Consider the following 23,073-nt stretch of genomic DNA (forward strand, 5'->3'; position numbering starts at 1 on the left):
CATTTTGGCATACAGATGCTATAACTGAATTTCTCAGATGCTCCATTTATGAATCATTTTTAACCACCATCTCACTGTTGAGCTAAGACATACCTGTAAGGAACAGTATGCAGTGTATATATATATATATATATATATATAGATATATATATATAAAATCTCCACTGATATATAGATGTACAGATCAATATACTGCACTGGTATTATATTGTATATATATATATATATATAAATATTATTGTTTTATAGGTGCACCTCAAATAGACGTACCACCAGAGTACACAGATGTTGTGAAATTTAAGGCTGGAGTCGCTGTAAAACTGAAACTTGGCATTTCTGGCAAGCCATTGCCTACTATTGAATGGTTTAAGAATGGAAAAGAAATACAAACTAATGCTCAAGTATCTACTGAAAGCACCAGTGAGTTTTCATCGGTCCTCATTAAGGATGCTTCTCGGGTCAACACTGGACTTTATGAGCTAAAACTAAAGAATGCCATGGGTTCTGCTACAGCTAGTATCAGAGTGCAAATCCTTGGTAAGTTTTTTTTTTCTATACCATTTTTTTTTGGGTTTTCTGTGCTCTTGAATTCTTTCTTTGATCTTTTTTATTTTGTTCTGTCTATATAGACAAACCTGGCCCACCTACTGGACTTATTCAGTTCAACAAAGTGACAGCTGAAAAGATTACCTTCTCATGGGAGCCACCTGCTGATGATGGGGGAGCTAAAGTAACTCATTACATTGTAGAAAAGCGTGAAACAAGCAGAGTAGTGTGGTCATTAGTCTCAGAAAAGCATGAAACATGTTTAATAACTGTCACCAAACTAATTAAAGGAAATGAATACATCTTCCGTGTTAGAGGTGTGAACAAATATGGAGTTGGTGATCCTCTGGAGTCAGAACCTATAATAGCAAGAAATGCATTCGGTATGTAAAACAAATTAGACTTTATATAGTCATGTGAGTTTCGTATGATTAAATGAGTTAATACTTATAATTCTGTTTTATCTTTTAGTGACACCTGGTCCTCCAAGTATTCCTGAGGTTGCCACAATTACCAAGAATTCTATGAGTGTAACCTGGAGCAGGCCTACAGTGGATGGTGGAAGTGACATAAGTGGATATTACCTTGAAAAACGTGATAAGAAGAGCTTAAGATGGTTCAAAGTAATTAAGGAATCCATCCGTGACACCAGGCAAAAAGTCTCAGGACTTACAGAAGACAGCGAATATCAATTCCGTGTCTGTGCTTTTAATGCAGCTGGCCAAGGTCCATTCTCAGACGCATCTGATTTCTACAAAGCAGTTGATCCTATTGGTAAGGCATTATTATTATTCACATGAGTATCTTTACTGAACTTTTTTTTACTTATCACTTTAAATAATTAACTACTACTACTGTTTTTCTTTTAAGACAAACCTGGACAAGCAACAAAACTCAAGATTGTGGATAGTACCAAATCATCAATCACTCTTAGCTGGACTAAGCCTGTCTATGACGGTGGTAGTCCAATCACAAGCTACGTTGTGGAAGTTAGGGAAGGAGAGAGTGAAGAATGGGCTGTCGTTAGTGCTAAAGGAGAAGTCAGAACTACTGAATATGTTGTTTCTCTTCTTAAACCTGGTGTGGACTACTATTTTAGAGTATCTGCTGTAAATGCTGCAGGAAAAGGAGAGCCTATCGAGATGACTGAACCTACCCAGGCAAAGGACATACTTGGTATGCAAAGCTTCAGTGTTGTGGATTTTAGTAAAACAATTATGTTTGTTTTATTATGCTAATGTTTTCTTTATTTGTGCTTACAGAGGAGCCTGAGATTGATCTTGACGTTGCATTGAGGACTTCCATTGTGGCAAAGGCTGGTGAAGATGTTCAGTTAATGATTCCCTTCAAAGGAAGACCTACACCAACTGTAACATGGAGAAAGGGAGAGAAGAACATTGGTAATGACCCAAGATACAATATTCAGAACACAGAATCTTCAACATTAGTTGATATACCTCAAGTTACCCGTCATGACACTGGCAAGTATGTTCTGACAATAGAAAATGGTGTTGGGCAACCTAAATCTACATTTGTTACAGTAAAGGTGCTTGACACCCCAGCAGCGTGTCAAAAGCTACAAGTAAAGAACGTTGCACGTGGCACAGTTACACTAGTATGGGAACCCCCACTCATAAATGGTGGAGCTGAAGTCACTAACTATGTAATTGAAAAGAGAGATGCCACTAAGAGAGCCTGGGCAGCGGTCACAACAAAATGTTCTCATACATCATTCAAGATAACTAATTTGTCAGAGAAAACAGCCTATTTCTTCAGAGTTCTTGCAGAAAATGAAAATGGTACAGGAGAACCGTGTGAAACAACAGAGGCAGTGAAAGCATCTGAAATTCCAGGACCAATAAGAGATCTAACAATGAAAGATTCCACTAAAACATCTGTTACTCTTGTTTGGAGCAAACCAGAATATGATGGTGGCAGCCTTGTTAGTGAATATGTAGTGGAAAGCAAACTGAAGGATGAGAAAGAATGGTCACATGCAGGAATCAGCAAAGCATGTGAGTTTCAGGTGACTAAACTGAAGGAGCTTTCAGTTATGGAATTCAGAGTTTCAGCCAAGAATGAGAAAGGCCTCAGCGATGGTGTTATTATTGGGCCTATAACAGTTAAAGATTACGTTATTACACCTGAAGCTGACATATCTGAAATACTTGGAGGACAAATTACTGTACGCATTGGGCACAATGTACATATTGAGCTACCATACAAGGGTAAACCTAGGCCAACTATATCTTGGTTAAAGGACAATATTCCTCTTAAGGAAAGTGAACAAGTCAGATTTAAGAAAACTGAAGCTAAACTTAGTCTTAGCATCAAGAATGTTAAGAAAGAAAACGGTGGCAAGTACACTTTAATCCTTGATAATGGTGTTGCTCGTAAGTCATATGTAATCACAGTGATAACACTTGGTCCTCCTTCTAAACCAAAGGGACCTATAAGATTTGATGAGATAAGAGCTGACAGTGTGATTATATCATGGGATGTCCCAGATGATGATGGAGGAGGAGAAATTACATCATACAGCATTGAGAAACGTGAAACTTCTCAGACCAACTGGAAAATGGTTTGTTCCAGTGTTGCCAGGACAACTTTCAAGATCCCAAATCTTGTTAAAGGAATAGAGTACCAGTTAAGAGTGCGTGCTGAAAACAGATATGGTGTAAGCCCACCACTAAACTCTGCTGATGTTATTGCCAAACATCAATTTAGACCACCAGGCCCTCCAGGAAAGCCAGTTGTTTACAACATTACAAGCGATGGAATGTCTATCACCTGGGATGCACCAGTATATGATGGTGGCTCTGAAATAACTGGCTTCCATGTTGAAAAGAAAGAAAGAAACAGCATACTCTGGCAGCGGGTTAATACTACACCTATATCTAACAGGGAATACAGGATTACAGGACTGATTGAAGGTTTGGATTACCAGTTCCGTGTATTGGCAGAAAATACTGCAGGCCTTAGCCCAGTAAGTGAACCAAGCAAATTCACTTTGGCTGTATCTCCTGTTGGTAAGTAATGCTGACCAATTGATTAATGTTTGAACAGATGGAAAATATGACTTTGCAAAATTAATTGCCTTTTTGTGTTTTTAGATCCACCTGGAACACCTGACTATATTGATGTCACTAGAGAAACAGTTACTCTCAAATGGACTCCACCACTGCGTGATGGAGGCAGCAAGATTGTGGCCTACAGTATTGAGAAGCGCCAGGGCAATGATCGCTGGCTTAGATGCAACTTTATAGATGTTTCAGAATGCCAGTACACAGTGACTGGTCTAAGTCCAGGAGATCGGTTTGAATTTAGAATCATCGCAAGAAATGCTGTTGGTACAATTAGCCCACCTTCACAGTCCTCTGGGTACATTATGACCAGAGATGAAAGCAGTAAGCATTTTACCATTTTTATCACTAGTTCTTTTAAGACTCTTAAAATAAGCAAATAATACATATCTAGCTTAATAAACAGAATGGTATGATTCTTCTTCTAAACTAATCAATCTAAGATATGTTTTAAAAAGCAAAGTAAACGATAGAAAAGTCAAGCGCTTGATTTTTTTTTTTTTCAGTTACTCAGTTGTCTACCATGATACTTGATGTGTTTTTCAAAGCAATTTTCTAAGTACTGTAATGTTACATTATATTGCTTTTTCCACAGTTGCTCCAACTATTGAGTTTGGTCCTGAGCATTTTGAAGGACTTACTGTTAAGGCTGGAGAAAGTATCCGAGTTAAAGCTTTGATTAAAGGACGTCCAGTGCCTCAGGTTGCTTGGTTTAAAGATGGAAAAGAGATTGAAAAGAAACTCGGAGTTGAAATAAACACTGGAATTGGATACAGCACAATCTTTGTCAGAGATGCAACACGTGACCATCGCGGTGTATACTCTGTAGAGGCCAAGAATGCATCAGGAACCAAGAAGGCTGACATGACAATAAGGGTGCAAGGTAAGATGAAAATCCATAGTCTACAAGATGAACATGTCATTTACCATATACAAGGATGCCTGTTACCAGCTTTAACACACATTTAAAATCAAACAATCAGAGAAGAAATTCAAAACTTTTAATTATATTTCTGAATGTCTTTTTACACAGACACACCTGGACCTATAGGTGGGCCTATAAGATTCAGCAACATCAGTGGTGAAAAGATGACCTTATGGTGGGATACACCTGCCAATGATGGCTGTGCTGTTATAACTCATTATGTTATTGAAAAACGTGAGACAAGCAGATTGTCCTGGGCTCAAGTTACTGACCAGTGTGAAGCCTGCTCATACACTGTTACAAAATTGATTAAGGGCAATGAATATCAATTCCGCATTTCTGCAGCAAATAAGTTTGGTGTTGGCAAACCTCTTGACTCAGATCCAGTTATTGCACAAATACAATACAGTAAGTAAGCTATTATTTTATTTCTGAATAAATCATTTTACATGGCCATTATAATTCATTACTTGCTTGCTTTTTCAACAGCTGTTCCTGATGCACCTGGAGTGCCAGATGCTACTCATGTCACTGGTGACAGCATTACTGTAACATGGGCAAGACCAAAATCTGATGGTGGCAATGAAATCAATCATTATATCTTAGAAAGGAGAGAGAAAAAGAGTCTGCGCTGGGTTAAAGTGTCCAGTAAGAAGCCCATCACCGAGACCAGATACAGAGTAACCGGCCTGGTTGAAGGAAATGAATATGAATTCCGTGCAATAGCTGAAAATAATGCAGGATTTAGTGAGCCAAGTGGAGTGTCTAGATTATTTAAATGCAAAGAGCCTGTGAATCCACCTAGTGCACCCAGCATTGTTAAAGTAAGTGATACCACAAAGACATCAGTGAGCTTGGAATGGACCAAACCTGCATATGATGGTGGTGTAGAGATCATTGGATACATCATTGAAATGTGCAAGGCTGATCTTGGTGAATGGCATAAAGTCAATGCTGAGGCTGTGGTGGCCACAAAATACACAGTTGTTGACCTTGAGGCTGGTGAAAATTACAAATTCAGAGTCTCCGCAGTTAATGGAGTAGGAAAAGGGGACAGCTGTGAAGTACCTGCTACAGTACAAACTTCAGATAGATTGACTTCCCCAGAAATTGATATTGATGCCAACTTCAAGCAGACCCATATTGTTAGGGCTGGTGCAAGTATCCGTCTCTTCATTGCTTTCAAAGGAAGACCTACACCAACTGCAATTTGGACAAAACCAGACTCTGACCTTAGTGTGAGAGCTGATATTCATACTACAGATTCATTTAGCACCTTGACCGTGGAGGACTGTAACAGATATGATGCAGGAAAATACACTTTCACTGTGGAAAATAACAGTGGAAGCAAGTCTATTACATTTACTGTTAAAGTGCTGGATTCCCCTGGTCCACCAGGCCCTATTACATTCAAAGATGTCACAAGAGGATCTATTACATTATTGTGGGATGCTCCAGTCAATGATGGAGGTGCACGTATTCACCATTATGTAGTGGAAAGAAGAGAAGCTAGCCGACGCAGCTGGCAAGTAGTTAGTGAGAAATGCTCTCGACAGATTATTAAGGTTTCAGATCTATTAGAAGGTCAGCCATACTATTTCCGTGTTTCTGCTGAAAATGAATATGGTGTTGGTGAGCCTTATGAAACACCAGAGCCTATTGTAGCCACTGAAGAACCAGCACCCCCAAAGAGATTAGACATTGTAGATACTAGCAAATCTTCAGTAACACTGGCTTGGCTAAAACCTGAACATGATGGCGGAAGTCGTATATCTTCCTACCTGATTGACATGAAACAAAAGGGATCTGACCGCTGGATTGAAGCAGGGGAAACAAAACATTTAACTCTGACCATTGATAACCTCACAGAAAATACTGAATACGAGTTCCGTGTTCGTGCAAAGAATGATGCTGGTTATAGTGAGCCTAGAGAAGCCTTCTCATCTGTTATTATCAAGGAGCCTCAGATTGAGCCTACAGCTGATCTTAGTGGCATCACCAGACAGCTGATTACGTGCAAAGCAGGAAGCAATTTCACAATTGATATTCCAATTAGTGGGCGTCCAGTACCAAAGGTAACATGGAAACTGGAAGAAATGAGACTCAAAGAAACAGACAGAGTAACCATAAAGACAACAAAGGATAGAACCACTTTGACTGTTAAAGACAGCATGAGAGGTGACTCTGGTAAATATTACTTGACACTTGAAAATACAGCTGGTGTTAAAACATTCACTGTCACAGTAATCGTGATTGGAAGACCAGGTGCTGTCACAGGTCCTATTGAGGTATCTTCTGTATCTGCTGAGTCATGTGTACTGACCTGGGCTGAACCTGAAGATGATGGTGGAACTGAAATCACAAATTACATTGTTGAAAAGAGGGAATCTGGTACAACAGCATGGCAACTTGTTAACTCCAGTGTAAAACGCACACAGATTAAAGTTACCCACCTCACAAAATACATGGAATACACTTTCCGTGTCAGTGCAGAAAACAGATTTGGTGTCAGCAAGTCTCTTGAATCCACTCCTATTGTTGCTGAACATCCTTTTGGTAAGAAAATGTTTGATCTACTTACCTGTAACATTGTCTTAATTTTTCTGTTTACTTGAATATCAGAATAATCAAAAATGTCACATCACTCTTTTCTTTTATTAGTACCACCAAGTCCACCAACAAGACCAGAAGTATACTCTGTGTCTGCCAATGCCATGGGCATTAAATGGGAAGAACCATACCATGATGGTGGAAGCAAAGTTACAGGGTACTGGATTGAAAAGAAAGAGCGTAATACCATCCTGTGGGTAAAAGATAACAAAATCCCATGCTATGACTGTAACTACAAAGTCACATCATTGGTTGAAGGTCTGGAGTACCAGTTCAGAGTCTATGCCCTGAATGCTGCTGGCATTAGCAAAGCCAGTGAAGCTTCAAGACCTGTTATGGCACAAAATCCTGTTGGTAAGTTAACACTAGCCACAAACCTAACCCTATTGAAATTTCAGAAAAACAACAATCCTTTCTTTGACAGTTTACCAATGCCCAATAGGTATATCAGAATACTTCAAGTTAAAAAGAATGTGTGGCCTCCATAATAGAATTCCCACAGAGACAAAGAAAGTAGACAAATTGGCTATTGGGCACGTTTCCTGTTCCACATTGAAAATCCAACATCTCACACAGGGCACTTTGTAGCAGAACTTGCTTGTAAAGCCACAACTTTGTAGCACTATGATAAAATTACACTCCATATAAAATGTCCTTGAACTCAGCTTTACTTGGTAAATTTTTATTATATACTGTATATACATATACATTTTTTTTTTTTTTTTTTTTTTTTTTACTGTTTTGATCTCGATTACTGTAGGTTCCTTTATGCCCTAGTTTTTATTGAATAAAGCTGAATTTGTGGAACATTGATTGGACAAAAACATATCATGCATTTGCTTTTATTACCAATAGGTTATATATTGGGTTTAAACAACTACTCTTTCAGGATATCAGGCTTGGAGTTCATTACTTTGGTGTTCTCTTAAAATATAAAGAATAAATATCAGTGGACTACTGTTCTGCATATTTTTCCATGTTACCAACATTCTTCACACCATCATTTGGTTCTTCTGCAATATAAACGTTTTTTTACTTTAATTTACAGATCCACCTGGAAAACCAGAAGTGACAGATGTTACAAGATCCTCGGTTTCACTGAGCTGGACTGCTCCACTTTATGATGGCGGCAGCAAAGTTGTTGGCTATATTGTAGAACGCAAGCCTTTCAATGAAACTGGAGATGGTCGCTGGCTTAAATGCAACTACACCACAATTTCAGAAAATAACTTCACTGTCACAGCTTTAAGTGAAGGAGAGGTTTATGAATTCCGTGCACTTGCTAAGAATGCCTCTGGTGTAATAAGTGCCCCATCACAGTCTACAGGTGCTGTAACTTGCAAAGATGAATACTGTAAGTATACAGATTTTAATATACAACATTGGCAATGGTCCAAGTGCATATCCTTATGCTATTAACAATCATTTTAAATTTTACTTTTAGCACCACCCAAAGCTGAACTTGACAGCAAACTTCAAGGAGATATTGTTACTGTAAGAGCTGGCTCTGATCTTGTACTTGATGCATCTATTGGTGGCAAACCTGAACCAAAGGTCTTCTGGTCAAAGGGAGATAAGGAACTTGAGCTCTGTGAGAAGATCAACCTACAATACACCAGCAAACGTGCTCTAGCAATTGTTAAGTTCTGTGACAGAAGTGATACTGGCAAATATACTTTGACAGTTAAGAATGCAAGTGGAACAAAATCAGTTTCTGTTCTTGTCAAAGTACTTGGTAAGTAGAATTACAGAATTTCCTAATGTAGTATGTATCTGAGTCACCATAATAGAAATCATTTTATTAACATTTGTTCATGTTCTTCTGTTTAGACTCTCCAGGTGCATGTGCAGGAAAGATTACTATCAGTAGAGTAACAGATGAAAAATGCACACTTGCTTGGAATCCACCACAAGAAGATGGTGGTGCCGAGATCACCCACTACATTGTGGAAAGACGTGAGACTAGCCGTCTCAACTGGGTAATTGTGGAACCTGAATGCCAGACACTGTCATGCAATGTGACAAGACTGATAAAGAACAACGAGTATATATTCCGTGTAAGAGCAGTAAACAAATATGGACCAGGCGCCCCGCTGGAGTCTGAACCCATTATTGCAAGAAATTCATTCAGTAAGTAGAAGCAGGAACACTGTAAAAAAAAAAAAAAAAAAATACACACATGGCTTTTTTTTCCACATTAGAATTTACAAATTATTTAATATTCTTTTTTTTGAAACAGCAATCCCATCACCACCTGGTGCACCAGAGGCTGTTGGTGTTGGAAAGGACCACATAATAATTCAGTGGCTCAAACCAGAATCAGATGGTGGCAGTGAAATCAGCACTTACATTGTTGATAAGCGAGAGAAAAAGAGTGTGAGATGGACAAGAGTCAACAAAGACTATACAATTTACGACACACGTCTGAAAGTTACTAACTTACTCGAAGGAAGTGAATACCAATTCCGTGTCAGTGCAGTAAATGCTGCTGGAAACAGCGAACCTAGCGATTCCTCTCCATACATCCTGTGCAAAGAACCTTCATGTAAGATTTAATTTATCTATATACTTGTTTACATTCTCCACAAAAATATTTTTAGCACAAGAATGGAAAATAAAACACTTGCTAATGATTCCAGAAAATGTTTAAAAAAAACAGTATAGAGAGAAATATAATAGCTGTAATTGCTGACCTCCTGAAAATGATAGCATGCAGCAGACAAAGTCAGAGTGAAGTCTGAACACACCATTGGCACGCTTATCTCAAATCAGTGACTTAGGATGTTTGGATGTTATTGGATGAACATGGCATTAGGGCAACTAGCATTTTGCTCAGTACAGGTTTTCTTTAATACACATAAAAACACATATAGAATTTGAAGTTGAAATCTCACCTTAATAAACATGATGGATGTCTGCTTGACACTGGTACTAAATATGACTGCAAACTGTTAGAGGAAAGAAAATGATGAGAAATCTCTCCAACAGGGCACAGACAAAAGCACAAACACATTTTAGTAGAGTGAGGAAGGGTTGGAACTTTTCATTTTTTTTTTTATTGCTATCTGTTACTTCCTGCTCATTTTCACAGATAACAGGGGAGGAAATGAGGCAAAATCTCCCCAGGGAGTAAAAATAAAAACCTGACAGAAATTTATATTTTTGTAAAAAAATACAGATAAGAATTAAAGCTCAAAAAGTTATTTATTTAGGCAAATATCCCTGTCCAAGACCAGCCCTCGATAGACCAGTTCATTGATCGTTATAAAGGTATATTTTTACTTAGGTATATTTAAATTGGATTTCACTTTCTTTCCAGATGTCCCAGCAGCCCCATCTGTTCCAAGAGTCGTGGACACCACAAAAACCAGCATCAGCTTGGCATGGTCTAAGCCTTTGTATGATGGAGGTGCTGATATTTTAGGCTATGTTCTTGAGGTACAAGAAGAAGGCACTGAGCAGTGGTATAGACCACATACAACTGCCTTACTTAGAAATCCAGAGTTCACACTAACAGGTCTAAAGACAAGTCATAAATACAAGTTCAGAGTTGCTGCTTCCAATGCAAATGGCACAAGTGACTTCAGTGAATCATCTGCTGAAATTGAACCAATTGAAAGAATAGGTATGTACACATTTATATACGATCAACTTTGTGATCATTATAGTGTGGTGACCTCCATTAATTGCTGCCTTATTTTTTTGTTAGAAACTCCTGACCTGGAACTTGCTGATGACCTTAAGAAGATTGTTACAGTCAGGGCAGGTGGCTCATTGCGTCTCATGGTATCTTATTCTGGAAGACCATCTCCCGTTGTCACATGGAGAAAGGAAGGTGTTGACCTAGCCAGCCGAGCCATGATTGATATTACAGACAGCTATACTCTACTTGTGGTTGAAAAAGTAAACCGATATGACGCTGGCAAATATGTCATTGAGGCAGTTAACCAGTCTGGCAAAAAATCTGCAACAGTTGTTGTTAAAGTTTATGGTAAGATACAAATATTATTTAGTTCATATCCAAGCAAAGAATATGTTTCTTCTGACTAGCTGTGTCATGTGTAAATGTCTTACAGTTCTCAAAAATGTAAACTTGTGCTTACTTATTTCATAGATTCCCCTGGCCCATGTGGTGCAGTGAAAGTCAAAGAAGTTTCAAAAGATTCTGTCACAATTACTTGGGATGTGCCTGCTTTGGACGGTGGAGCCCCAGTAAACAACTATATCATTGAAAGGCGTGAAGCTGCTATGAGAGCCTTCAAGACTGTTACCACAAAATGTAATAAGACCATTTACAGAATCACTGGACTTCAAGAAGGCCTGATGTACTACTTTAGAGTTTTGCCAGAGAACATTTATGGAATTGGTGAACCATGTGAAACATTGGATGCAGTTTTAGTGTCTGATGTTCCAATGGTGCCACAGAAACTTGAAGTAGTTGACATTACGAAATCCACAGTGGCTCTTAAATGGGAGAAACCTCTCCATGATGGAGGTAGCAGACTAACAGGTTATGTAATTGAAGCTTGCAGAGCTGGCACAGAGAAATGGATGAAGGTGGCAGCACTGAAACCAACAGTTCTTGATTATACTATCACATCACTTAATGATGGTGAACAATATTTGTTCAGAGTGAGAGCACAAAACCAGAAGGGTGTATCTGAACCACGGGAGATAGTAACTGCAGTGACTGTACAAGATCAGAAAGGTACAGTAGAAATAAATCAAATTTGATATCATATGACTTCATGTAGTTGCGTAAAATTACTTATTTTGTTTTTGTGTCTTCTTATAGTGCTGCCATCCATTGATCTTGCTGGAATACCTCAAAAGACTCTGCATGTACCATCTGGCAGACCAATTGAGCTTGCCATACCTATACATGGACGTCCACCTCCAGCAGTTGCATGGTTCTTTAATGGTTCCAGGATAAAAGAGGTTGACCGTGTTAAGATTGAAACTGTAAATAAAGTAGCTAAACTAACAATTAGAGAGACCACAATCAATGACACAGGAGATTATACACTTGAACTTAAGAACACAACTGGTACAGTTACCGAGACAATTAAAGTTATCATACTTGGTTAGTATATATCAAGAAATGTAATCTTGTTCCTTTTGATTGTTTTCAGTTGATCACAGTGGTAAATATAATTATTGTTTTTGTCATTAAAGACAAACCTGGACCTCCTGTTGGACCAATTGTCATTGATGAAATTGATGCCACTTCTGTTTCTATTTCTTGGGAACCACCACTGATGGATGGTGGTGCTACAATCAGTGGCTATGTTGCGGAACAACGTGATGCTCACCGCCCAGGATGGTTACCTGTTTCAGAGTCTGTTACAAGAACAATGTTCAAATTTACTAGACTAACTGAAGGCACAGAATATGTATTTAGAGTGGCAGCTACCAACCGCTTTGGCATTGGTTCCTTCTTGCAGTCAGAAGTTGTAGAGTGCAAGAGCAGAATAAGTAAGTAACATAAACAGTTCTAATTTCTAACATGCCCTTGCATTACAAATGGAATAGTGTATATTTGTCATTAATCATTTGTAATTTAGGCTTGTTTTCTGTTCTTTAAGAATGTCTGCTTTTTTCAGGTATTCCTGGACCACCTGAGACTCCACAAGTGTTTGATGTGTCTCGTGATGGCATGACTATTACTTGGAATCCACCAGATGAAGATGGAGGATCACAGATTGTTGGTTACATTATTGAACGCAAAGAGGTCAGAGCTGATCGTTGGGTGCGTGCAAATAAAGTACCAGTGACAATGACACGCTACAGATCTACTGGACTTATTGAAGGCTTGGAATACGAACATCGTGTTACAGCTATAAATGCAAGAGGAGATGGAAAGCCAAGTCGTCCATCTAAATCTGCAGTTGCAATGGATCCATTAGGTAAATGAAATGAAAAATTTAAATATGCTACTTATCCTTTCATGCACATTATGTTGAAAAGATCAATAACGCAAACAGCCTAGTTCAAACAATGTTCATTTTATATCATTACAATCCTATAAATACTTTGCATGATTTGGTAACTTTCACTTGTGTTTTACAGCTCCTCCTGCTAAGCCTCAGAATCCAAGAGTTACTGACACTACAAGAACATCTGTTTCTCTGGCATGGAGTCCACCAGAAGAAGAAGGTGGATCTAAGGTCACTGGTTACTTGATTGAAATGCAAAAAGTTGACCAATACGAATGGACCAAATGTAATACTACTCCAACCAAGATATGTGAATACACACTTACGCATCTTCCACAAGGAGCAGAATACAGGTTCCGTGTACTTGCATGCAATGCTGGAGGACCTGGGGAACCAGCTGATGTCCCAGGAACTGTCAAAATCACTGAAATGCTTGGTAAGACATTAAAACTGCATGATAAGTTTTAATAATTTGCTTAATAAGCCAGTAAAAATTGTGCATAAAAATGTATTTCCATTTCTAGCATATCCTGACTATGAACTGGATGAGAAGTACCAGGAAGGTCTGATTGTAAGACAAGGCAGTGCAATTAGGATCACAATACCAATAAAAGGCAAGCCCATCCCAATTTGCAAATGGACCAAGGAGGGTCGCGATGTAAGCAAAAGAGCTATGATTGCTACTTCTGATACACACACTGAACTCATCATTAAAGATGCTGTCAAAGAGGACTCTGGAACTTACGACCTATTGCTTGAAAACAAATGTGGCAAAAAGGCGGTTTATATTAAAGTTAAAGTTATTGGAAGCCCAGACCCACCAGCAGGTCCTCTGGAATATGACGACATACAGGCACGCTCTGTAAGAGTAAGCTGGAGAGCTCCTGCTGATGACGGTGGTTCTGATATCTTTGGGTACATTGTTGAAAGACGAGAAGTGCCAAAAGCAGCTTGGTATACAATTGATTCAAGAGTAAAAGTAACATCATTGGTGGTCAAGGGACTTAAGGAAAATGTTGAATATCATTTCCGAGTTTCATGTGAAAACCAGTTTGGCATTAGTCGTTCACTAAAATCAGAAGAGCCTGCTGTTCCGAAGACACCTTTGAGTAAGTATTATTGTGAACGTCATTACATATTAACAGCAATGTTAATGCAGATTTCTTAAAAATACGGTTCTCTTTAAAATCAAATCCAAAAGTAATATATTGCAAGAATATCACAGGAAGGATGAGGTCAGTGCACAGTGTTTCAAACAATGTGACAAACCAGTCACCTCTTTGCGAACAGGCAAAGGGAAGGAAATGTCTTTTCTGAGATTCTAGGAGGTTTTCTTAGTAGCAGATTCCTATGCAGTAATAAAAAACAACTCTGTGAAATATGTAGTAATTCATGTATGAACATATTATAATTATGCACCATTTGAATTGCAGACGTACCAGAGCCCCCAAGCAATGCACCAGAAATTATTGATGTCACAAAGAGCTCAGTTAGCTTGTCTTGGTCTCGTCCCAGAGATGATGGTGGTTCTAGGGTCACAGGATACTATATTGACCGCAAAGAGACAACTACAGATAAATGGGTTAGACATAATAAGACCCATATTACTACAACTATGTACACCATCACTGGACTTGTACCTGATGCGGAATATCAGTTCCGTATTATTGCACAAAATGACATTGGTTTGAGTGAGCCAAGTCCATCCTCTGACTCAATGGTTTGCAAGGATCCATTTGGTAAGCAGAATGACATCTTGGTAGCATTTGTTAAACAAAGCATAAGCCATTGCCACAATACTAAATGTTTATCATTTTCCACAGATAAACCAAGCCAACCAGGTGAAATTGAAGTAACATCTGTATCAAAGGACAGTATAACAATACAATGGGAAAAACCAGAGTGTGATGGGGGAAAAGAGATACTTGGATACTTGGTTGAATACCGCCAGTCTGGAGACAGTGCTTGGAAGAAATGTAATAAAGAACGTATCAAAGACAGGCAGTTTACTACGGGTGGCTTATTGGAAGCTACTGAATACGAATTTAGAGTTTTTGCAGAAAATGAAACTGGTATCAGCAGACCTCGCAGAACAGCAATGACAGTGAAGACTAAACTTACCTGTGAGTTTGACTTCAAATATTTAAAAAAAAAATGTTTTCATCACAGTATGTAGTTTATTAAGATCTGTATGGCTAAATATTTTGTGATTATCTTTACACAGCTGGAGAAGCTCCAGGTCTAAGACAGGAAATAAAGGAAGTCACTACCAAACTGGGTGAAAGTGCCAAACTAACTTGCCAGATTGTTGGAAGACCACTACCTGACATCAAATGGTTCCGTTTTGGCAAAGAGCTGGTGCAAAGCCGCAAATATAAAATGTCTTCAGATGGACGTAACCACTCACTTACAGTGTTAACAGAGGAACAGGAAGATGAAGGCTTATACACTTGTGTTGCCATCAATGATGTTGGCGAGATTGAAACCAGTGGTAAACTGCTTTTGGAAGCTGTTCCTCACTTCCATCCTGGATTCCCTCTGAAGGAGAAATACTATGCTGGTGTAGGTACAACTCTTCGTCTCCATGTAGCATACATCGGACGTCCAGTACCTGCCATTACTTGGTTTTATGGCAAGAAGCCTTTGAAATCTTCTGAAAATATCACTATTGAGAATACAGAACATTATACACACCTTGTTATTAAGAATGTGCAACACAAGAGCCATGCTGGCAAATATAAGGTACAGCTGAGCAACACATTTGGAACTGTTGACACTGTACTAAACGTAGAAATAAGAGGTAAATATCTGCTTAAAAAAAATATTTGTTAATGTTTGCTTGTAAAAAGCTACTTTTTAATGCCTGGTATTTTACTTACAACTGTATTACTTTCATGTCTACAGATAAACCAGACAAGCCCACGGGCCCAATTGTTGTTGATGCTTTGCTGAAGAATTCTGTCGTAATCAGCTGGAAACCACCAGAAGATGATGGTGGATCAATGGTGACTAACTATGTTGTTGAACGCAGGGAAGCTAAGGAAGGTGAAGACTGGCACCTAGTGTCTTCTTCTATTTCCAGTACCAACTGCAGAATTGTTAACCTTAATGAAAATGCTGGCTATTACTTCCGTGTATCAGCACAGAACCTGTATGGTGTCAGTGACCCATTGGAGATTCCATCTATTGTTGTAATCAAAAGTCCATTTGGTAAGTACAGTTAAATGAAAGATACTATGTTCAGTTAAATTCTAAGAAAAAAACTAACATTGCCACTCAATTATTACATTTTTTTTAACAGAAAAACCAGGACAACCAGCAAAACCGGTAGTTTCAGCTGTCACTAAAGATTCCTGTGTTGTGTCATGGAGGCCACCAGCCAGTGATGGCGGAGCCAAGATCACAAATTACTACCTTGAGAAACGTGAGAAGAAGCAGAACAAATGGATCTCTGTAACAACAGAGGAAATTCGTGAGACAGTTTATTCTGTCATAGGTCTTATTGAAGATCTTGAATATGAGTTCCGTGTCAAATGTGAAAACCTTGGAGGAGAAAGTGAATGGAGTGAGACCTCTGATCCTATTGTACCTAAATGTGATGTACCTGTTCGTGCTCCTCAGTTTAAGGAAGAACTGAGAAATCTTAATGTGAAATACAGAAGCGCTGCTACCTTTGTGTGCAAGATTGTTGGTCATCCCAAGCCAGTTGTAAAATGGTTCAAGCAAGGTAAAGAGATCCTCCCAGATGGAGAGAAGGTTAAACTGCAAGAATTCAAAGGAGGATACTATCAGCTTGTCATTACAAATGTCTTTGAGGATGATTCCACAGTCTACCAAGTCAGGGCCACTAACCAAGGAGGGTCTATTTCTGCTACAGCTTCCTTGGATGTGGAAGGTAAGCATAGCATACCAATTTTTGAAAATTAAAAATTATGGAAATAATGCATTCCTTTAGCCAAACTAACCAATGTTGTTTTGTTGTTTTTCATTTTATTTCCTTTAGTTCCTGCTAAAATCCATCTTCCTAAACATCTAGAAGGAATGGGTGCTGTGCATGCCCTGAGAGGTGAAGTTGTCAGTATTAAAATTCCATTTTCTGGTAAACCAGACCCAGTGATTACATGGCAGAAAGGACAGGATCTTATTGACAACAATGGACAGTATCAAGTCATTGTAACACGTTCATTCACATCACTTGTGTTCTCTAATGGAGTTGATAGGAAAGATGCAGGCTTCTATGTGGTCTGTGCAAAGAACAGATTTGGCATTGACCAAAAGACAGTAGAACTAGATGTTGCAGATGTCCCTGATCCACCAAGAGGTCTCAAAGTCAGTGATGTTTCAAGAGATTCTGTTAACCTCACTTGGAATACCCCAGCTACTGATGGTGGCAGTAAGATCATAAACTACATAATTGAAAAATGTGCAACAACAGCAGAAAGATGGATTCGTGTTGGCCAGTCTCGTGAAACCAGATACACTGTTGTTAACTTATTTGGAAAAACAAGATATCAATTTAGAATAATAGCTGAAAATAAGTTTGGACAGAGTAAACCATCTGAACCAACAGATCCAGTGTTAACTAAAGAAGATAAATCAAGAATGTTGAATTATGATGATGAAGTGTCTGAAATTGAAATTTCTAAAACAAAAGCAGAACACTCTACTACAAAAGTGCTTCATGAAAGATTTTCCATTGCTGAAGAGCTTGGACATGGGCAGTTTGGAATTGTTCACCGTTGCATTCACAATTCTTCCAAGAAAACATTCCTTGCCAAGTTTGTAAAGGTTAAAGGTGCTGACCAGGTTGCAGTGAAGAAAGAAATTTCTATTCTCAATGTTGCTCGACACACAAATATTTTGTACCTGTATGAATCATTTGAGAGCCTTGAGGAACTGGTAATGATATTTGAATTTATCTCTGGTGTTGACATTTTTGAAAGAATTGGTGCAGTAGGCTTTGACCTCTGTGAAAGAGAGATCATTTCTTATGTACGCCAAATATGTGAAGCTCTTGAATTCCTTCATTTGAACAGCATTGGACACTTTGATATAAGACCAGAAAACATCATATATACAACAAGGCGCAGCTCAAGAATTAAAATTACTGAGTTTGGTCAAGCCCGGCAGTTAATTCCTGGAGACAGTTTCAGAATTCAGTTTACTGCCCCTGAATATTACGCACCTGAAGTTCACCAACATGATTTGGTCAGTACAGCAACTGACATGTGGTCTCTTGGTACTCTTATTTATATACTTCTGAGTGGTCTTAATCCATTTGTAGCTGAAACAAACCAGCAGATAATTGAGAACATCACTAATGCGGAATACAACTTTGAGGATGAAGCTTTTAAAGATGTTAGCTTGGAGGCTTTGGACTTCATTGACAGACTTCTGGTAAAAGAAAGAAAGAGTCGCATGACCGCCACAGAAGCCCTTGAGCACTCCTGGCTTAAACAGAAGACAGAAAAGCAAAGCACAAAAGTGATTAAGACATTAAGACACAGGCGTTACTATCAGAGTTTGATTAAAAAGGAATGGAACTTTGTAGTTTCTGTAGCTCGCATCTCTTGCGGTGGTGCCATAAGATCCCAGAAGGGAACGACAGTCGCTAAGGTCAAGGTTGCATCAATTGAAATAGGACCAATATCTGGACAGATTACACATGCTGTTGGAGAAGAAGGAGGATATGCCAAATTTTCTTGCAAGATTGAAAATTATGATCACTCTACACAAGTTACTTGGTACTTTGGCATCCGTCAATTAGAAAATAGTGACAAGTATGAAATAACATACAACAATGAAGGTCTTGCAGAAATCTATATCAAAGACATCAGAAAATCAGATGATGGCACCTACAGATGCAAAGTAGTCAATGACTACGGTGAGGACAGTTCTTATGGTGAATTGTTTGTAATAGGTGTCAGGGAACAATCTGACTATTACAGATACAGGACAGTGAAGAAGGTTAAACGCAGAGTTGATGCCATGAGACTTTTGGAAAGACCACCAGAGTTTACCTTGCCTTTGTTCCACCGCACAGCTTATATTGGTGAAGATATCAGATTTGGTGTCACAATTACAGTCCATCCTGATCCACAGGTGACATGGCTCAAGTCAGGTCAAAAAATCAAACCTGGTGAAAATGAAAAGAAATACACTTTTGAATCTGACAAAGGTTTGTACCAGCTTATCGTTCACAACCTGACAACAGATGATGATGCAGAGTATACTGTTGTGGCAAAGAACAGATATGGTGAAGACAGTTGCAAAGCTAAGCTCACAGTTATTCCTCACCCAGCAGCAGCAGACAATACTTTACGACCAATGTTTAAGCGTTTGCTTGCAAATGCTGAATGCCAGGAAGGTCAGTCTGTCCGCTTTGAAATTAGAGTATCAGGAACTCCAAAACCAACACTGAAATGGGAGAAAGATGGTCAGGCCTTAGGACTAGGCCCCAACATTGAAGTTATTCATGAGGGTCTTGATTATTATGCTCTCTTCATTAGAGACACTTTGCCAGAAGACTCAGGTTACTACAGAATAACTGCTACCAACAGTGCAGGATCAACAAGCTGCCAAGCATACCTGAAGGTTGAGCGCATGCGATATGTCAAGCATGAGTACAAATCTGAAGAAGAACGTAAAGTACATGTACAGAGGCAGATTGACAAAACCCTGAGAATGGCAGAAATCCTTGCAGGAACTGTTTCTGTCCCACTGACACCAGTTGCACAGCAAGCCCTAAGGGAGGCTGCAATTTTGTACAAGCCAGCAGTGAGCACCAAAACTGTAAAAGGAGAATATGAGATTACAAAAGAGGAAAAGAAGAAAGAAGTAAAAGTAATCCGCATGCCATATGAAATTCCACAACCACGTGTACATGGTGCAACTGCACTTGAAGAAGATCAGTCTATTAAAAAGTTTGTACCAATGTCTGATATGAAATGGTATAAGAGATTGAGGGACCAGTTTGAAATGCCAGAACCTCTTGAGCGCATAGTTCAAAAACGTCCAAAGCGCATTCGTCTCTCAAGGTGGGAGCAATTCTATGTAATGCCACTACCACGCATCACTGATCAATACAAACCTAAATGGCGCATACCAAAAGTTTCACAGGATGACCTGGAAATTGTAAGACCAGCTCGTCGTCGTACACCATCACCAGATTATGAACTTTATTACCGGCCACGCCGACGCTCTTTTGGAGATGTATCTGATGATGAATTACTTCTCTCAGTTGATGACTATTTGGCTATGAAAAGAGTTGAAGAGGAAAGATTACGACTAGAAGAAGAGTTGGAACTTGGCTTTTCTGCCTCTCCCCCAAGTCGTAGTCCTCCAAGATTTGAGCTGTCAACCCTTCGTTATACCACACCAGAAACTCATGTTAGCAGAGAGAAGAGAACTGAAGCAGAGGCCAGGTATGCAACTTACCATATCCCAACTAAAGAGGAGGTCACAACAAGCTATGCAGATCTTAGAGAGCGTTATGAGAGAGCAATATACAAGCCACCCAAACAAAAACAGAGAATTATTGAAGAGAGAGAGGATGATGAATTACTTCGTCCATACAGCACAACCCAGAGGCTTTCCCAGTATACCAGAGATCTTGAATACATGGAAAAGGAAGAAAAAAGCAGATTGCTATCAAGAAGAGAAAGAGAAATAACACAAATAACTGATGTTGAAGAAGAGCAGGAAGAAGTTAGCAGGAGAGTCAGCAGACAAGTACGTCAAGCATCTCCTGAAGTAACAAGATTGCTTGGAAGGAGAAGATCACTCTCTCCAACTTATATTGAGCTTATGCGCCCTGTATCTGAACTAATAAGACCTCGTTCAAAACCAGCTGAGCCAGAGAGAAGATCTCCCACACCTGAGAGAACAAGGCCTCGATCTCCCAGCCCTGTTTCAAGTGATAGATCACTTTCACGTTTTGAAAGAACTGCAAGATTTGATATCATGTCGAGGTATGAATCAATGAAAGCTGCTCTCAAAACACAAAAGTCTTCAGAAAGAAAATATGAAGTTTTAACTCAACAGCCCTTCACATTGGACCATACCCCTCGTATAACTTTGAGAATGCGTTCTCATCGTGTACCTATTGGCCAGAACACAAGATTTATTCTCAATGTGCAATCAAAGCCTACAGGGGATATTAAATGGTATCATAATGGTTTTGAAATTCAGGAAAGCAACAAATATCATATTAGTAATGTGAGTGGAGTTTTGACTCTGGAAATCATTGACTGCCATTCTGAAGACAGTGGAACATACCGTGCCTTATGTACAAACTACAAAGGTGAGGCCTCTGACTACGCCACCCTAGATGTTTCAGGAGATGATTTTTCTACATATACACCAAAAAGGAAAGACGATATTGTGCCTAAGTCTGCTTTCCCAGAGTTGCTTAAATCAGAAGATTATGCATTTGCTTCATTTAAGAAAACATCTGAATTTGAGGCAAGTTCTTCACGAAGAGAAGTTAAATCACAAGTAACCTCATTAAGAGAATCTTCAGAATCTTATGAAGCATATGCATCTGAAGAAAAGAGAGTTTCTGCATCTGAAGCAAAAGCACTGGAAGAAAGAGTTGTGCACAGGAAATTTAAGAGTTCAGAGCCTGCCAAAATACTCACTAAACCACAGTCTGTGACAGTATCTGAAGGTGAGAGTGTCAGGTTTTTATGTGACTTTGATGGCGAACCAACTCCAACAGTTACATGGCAGCTTGCTGGAAAGACTATTGTGTCCTCTACACGTCACCACATAACATCAACAAAGTACAGTTCTACCTTTGAAATTACTTCTGTCAAGTTGTCTGATGAGGGCAACTATACAGTTGTCGTGGAAAACTCTGAAGGAAAGCAAGAAGCACACTTCACACTGACAATAAAACGATCAAAAGCAGCTGAGAAAGGTGTTACATCACCACCCAGAGTGAAATCTCCAGAACCACACAAAAAATCGCATGATTCAATAAAATCACCAAAAAGAGTAAAGTCCCCAGAGCCAGCAACACCAAAAACCAAATCAGCAACCAAATCACCAGCAGATAAGATACAGTTACCGGCTGTTTCACCTCCCAAAATAGCTCAGAACCTGAAGGCTATAGCTAGTGATGACATAGCTAAGCTGGCATGTGTGGTTCAGAGTACATTACTTAATGGAAGAGAAGTGTCATGGTACAAGGATGGTAAGAAGCTTAGGGAAGATGGACATTTCAGCTTCCATTACTCTTCTGATGGAACTTATGAACTCACTATTCACAGTATCTCTGACTCTGACCAGGGTGAATACATTTGTGAGATAACTGGAGAAGGAGGAGTCTCCAAAACCAGCCTGCAGTTTGTTGGTCAAACATTCAAAAATGTTTTCTCCCAAGTTACCATTTCAAGAGAGTCAAAGAAATCTTCCCAGGTGTCAAAATCTGTAGTTCACGAGAAGGTTAGTAAGACTGACTTGGTCACTGAAGGAACCAAAACTCTACATGCAGAGATTAAATCTTTAGAAAGTAGTGTCAGTTTTAGTGAAGGCCAGAAAGTCACTCTGAAGGCCAGTATGTTGGGAGCATCTCAAGTAAAATGGGTGCTCAATGGATATGAATTAAAAAACTCTGAAGACTACAGATATGGAGTATCTGGCAATGATCAAACTTTAACCATCAAAAAGGTCAGCAGCAAGGATCAGGGGATCCTGACCTGTGAGGGAATAACAGAACAAGGAATAATCAAATGCCAGTTTGACTTGACATTAAGCAAGGATGCTTCCAATGCACCATCATTTGTTTACCAACCAAAGTCTCAAAATGCCAATGAAGGTCAGAATGTCGTGTTTACATGCGAAATCACTGGCAATCCATCTCCTGAAGTCGAATGGTTTAAAGACAATTTTCTGGTAAGTTAGCTTCATCAGTTGTCTTTCAATCGGTTGTTTTCTCTTTACTTAACTGAAAAAATAAATTATAATTTTA

The 23,073-nt window shown here is 39.0% G+C and overlaps 1 protein-coding gene across 1 annotated transcript in view; it reads left to right on the plus strand.

The window, feature by feature from the left end:
- The window catches only part of LOC309558726 (titin-like), a 320,308-nt gene that overhangs the window by 285,086 nt on the left and 12,149 nt on the right, over nt 1–23,073 (plus strand). The window contains exons 256-283 of the mRNA XM_082261775.1: nt 250–537; nt 630–929; nt 1,018–1,320; nt 1,417–1,722; nt 1,809–3,575; nt 3,660–3,953; nt 4,225–4,512; nt 4,663–4,962; nt 5,044–7,110; nt 7,216–7,518; nt 8,213–8,518; nt 8,609–8,899; nt 8,995–9,294; nt 9,404–9,709; nt 10,484–10,789; nt 10,874–11,155; nt 11,279–11,872; nt 11,960–12,247; nt 12,340–12,639; nt 12,768–13,070; nt 13,234–13,536; nt 13,625–14,209; nt 14,534–14,839; nt 14,924–15,223; nt 15,325–15,900; nt 16,005–16,310; nt 16,402–16,995; nt 17,104–22,997. Of these exons, the coding sequence (XP_082117901.1) occupies nt 250–537; nt 630–929; nt 1,018–1,320; nt 1,417–1,722; nt 1,809–3,575; nt 3,660–3,953; nt 4,225–4,512; nt 4,663–4,962; nt 5,044–7,110; nt 7,216–7,518; nt 8,213–8,518; nt 8,609–8,899; nt 8,995–9,294; nt 9,404–9,709; nt 10,484–10,789; nt 10,874–11,155; nt 11,279–11,872; nt 11,960–12,247; nt 12,340–12,639; nt 12,768–13,070; nt 13,234–13,536; nt 13,625–14,209; nt 14,534–14,839; nt 14,924–15,223; nt 15,325–15,900; nt 16,005–16,310; nt 16,402–16,995; nt 17,104–22,997 (18,356 nt within the window). The remainder of the gene's footprint in view (nt 1–249; nt 538–629; nt 930–1,017; nt 1,321–1,416; nt 1,723–1,808; nt 3,576–3,659; nt 3,954–4,224; nt 4,513–4,662; nt 4,963–5,043; nt 7,111–7,215; nt 7,519–8,212; nt 8,519–8,608; nt 8,900–8,994; nt 9,295–9,403; nt 9,710–10,483; nt 10,790–10,873; nt 11,156–11,278; nt 11,873–11,959; nt 12,248–12,339; nt 12,640–12,767; nt 13,071–13,233; nt 13,537–13,624; nt 14,210–14,533; nt 14,840–14,923; nt 15,224–15,324; nt 15,901–16,004; nt 16,311–16,401; nt 16,996–17,103; nt 22,998–23,073) is intronic.

The sequence above is a fragment of the Pelophylax lessonae genome (genome assembly GCF_965119305.1).
Source record: "Pelophylax lessonae genome assembly, chromosome: 6".
Classification (NCBI taxonomy): Eukaryota; Metazoa; Chordata; class Amphibia; order Anura; family Ranidae; genus Pelophylax; species Pelophylax lessonae.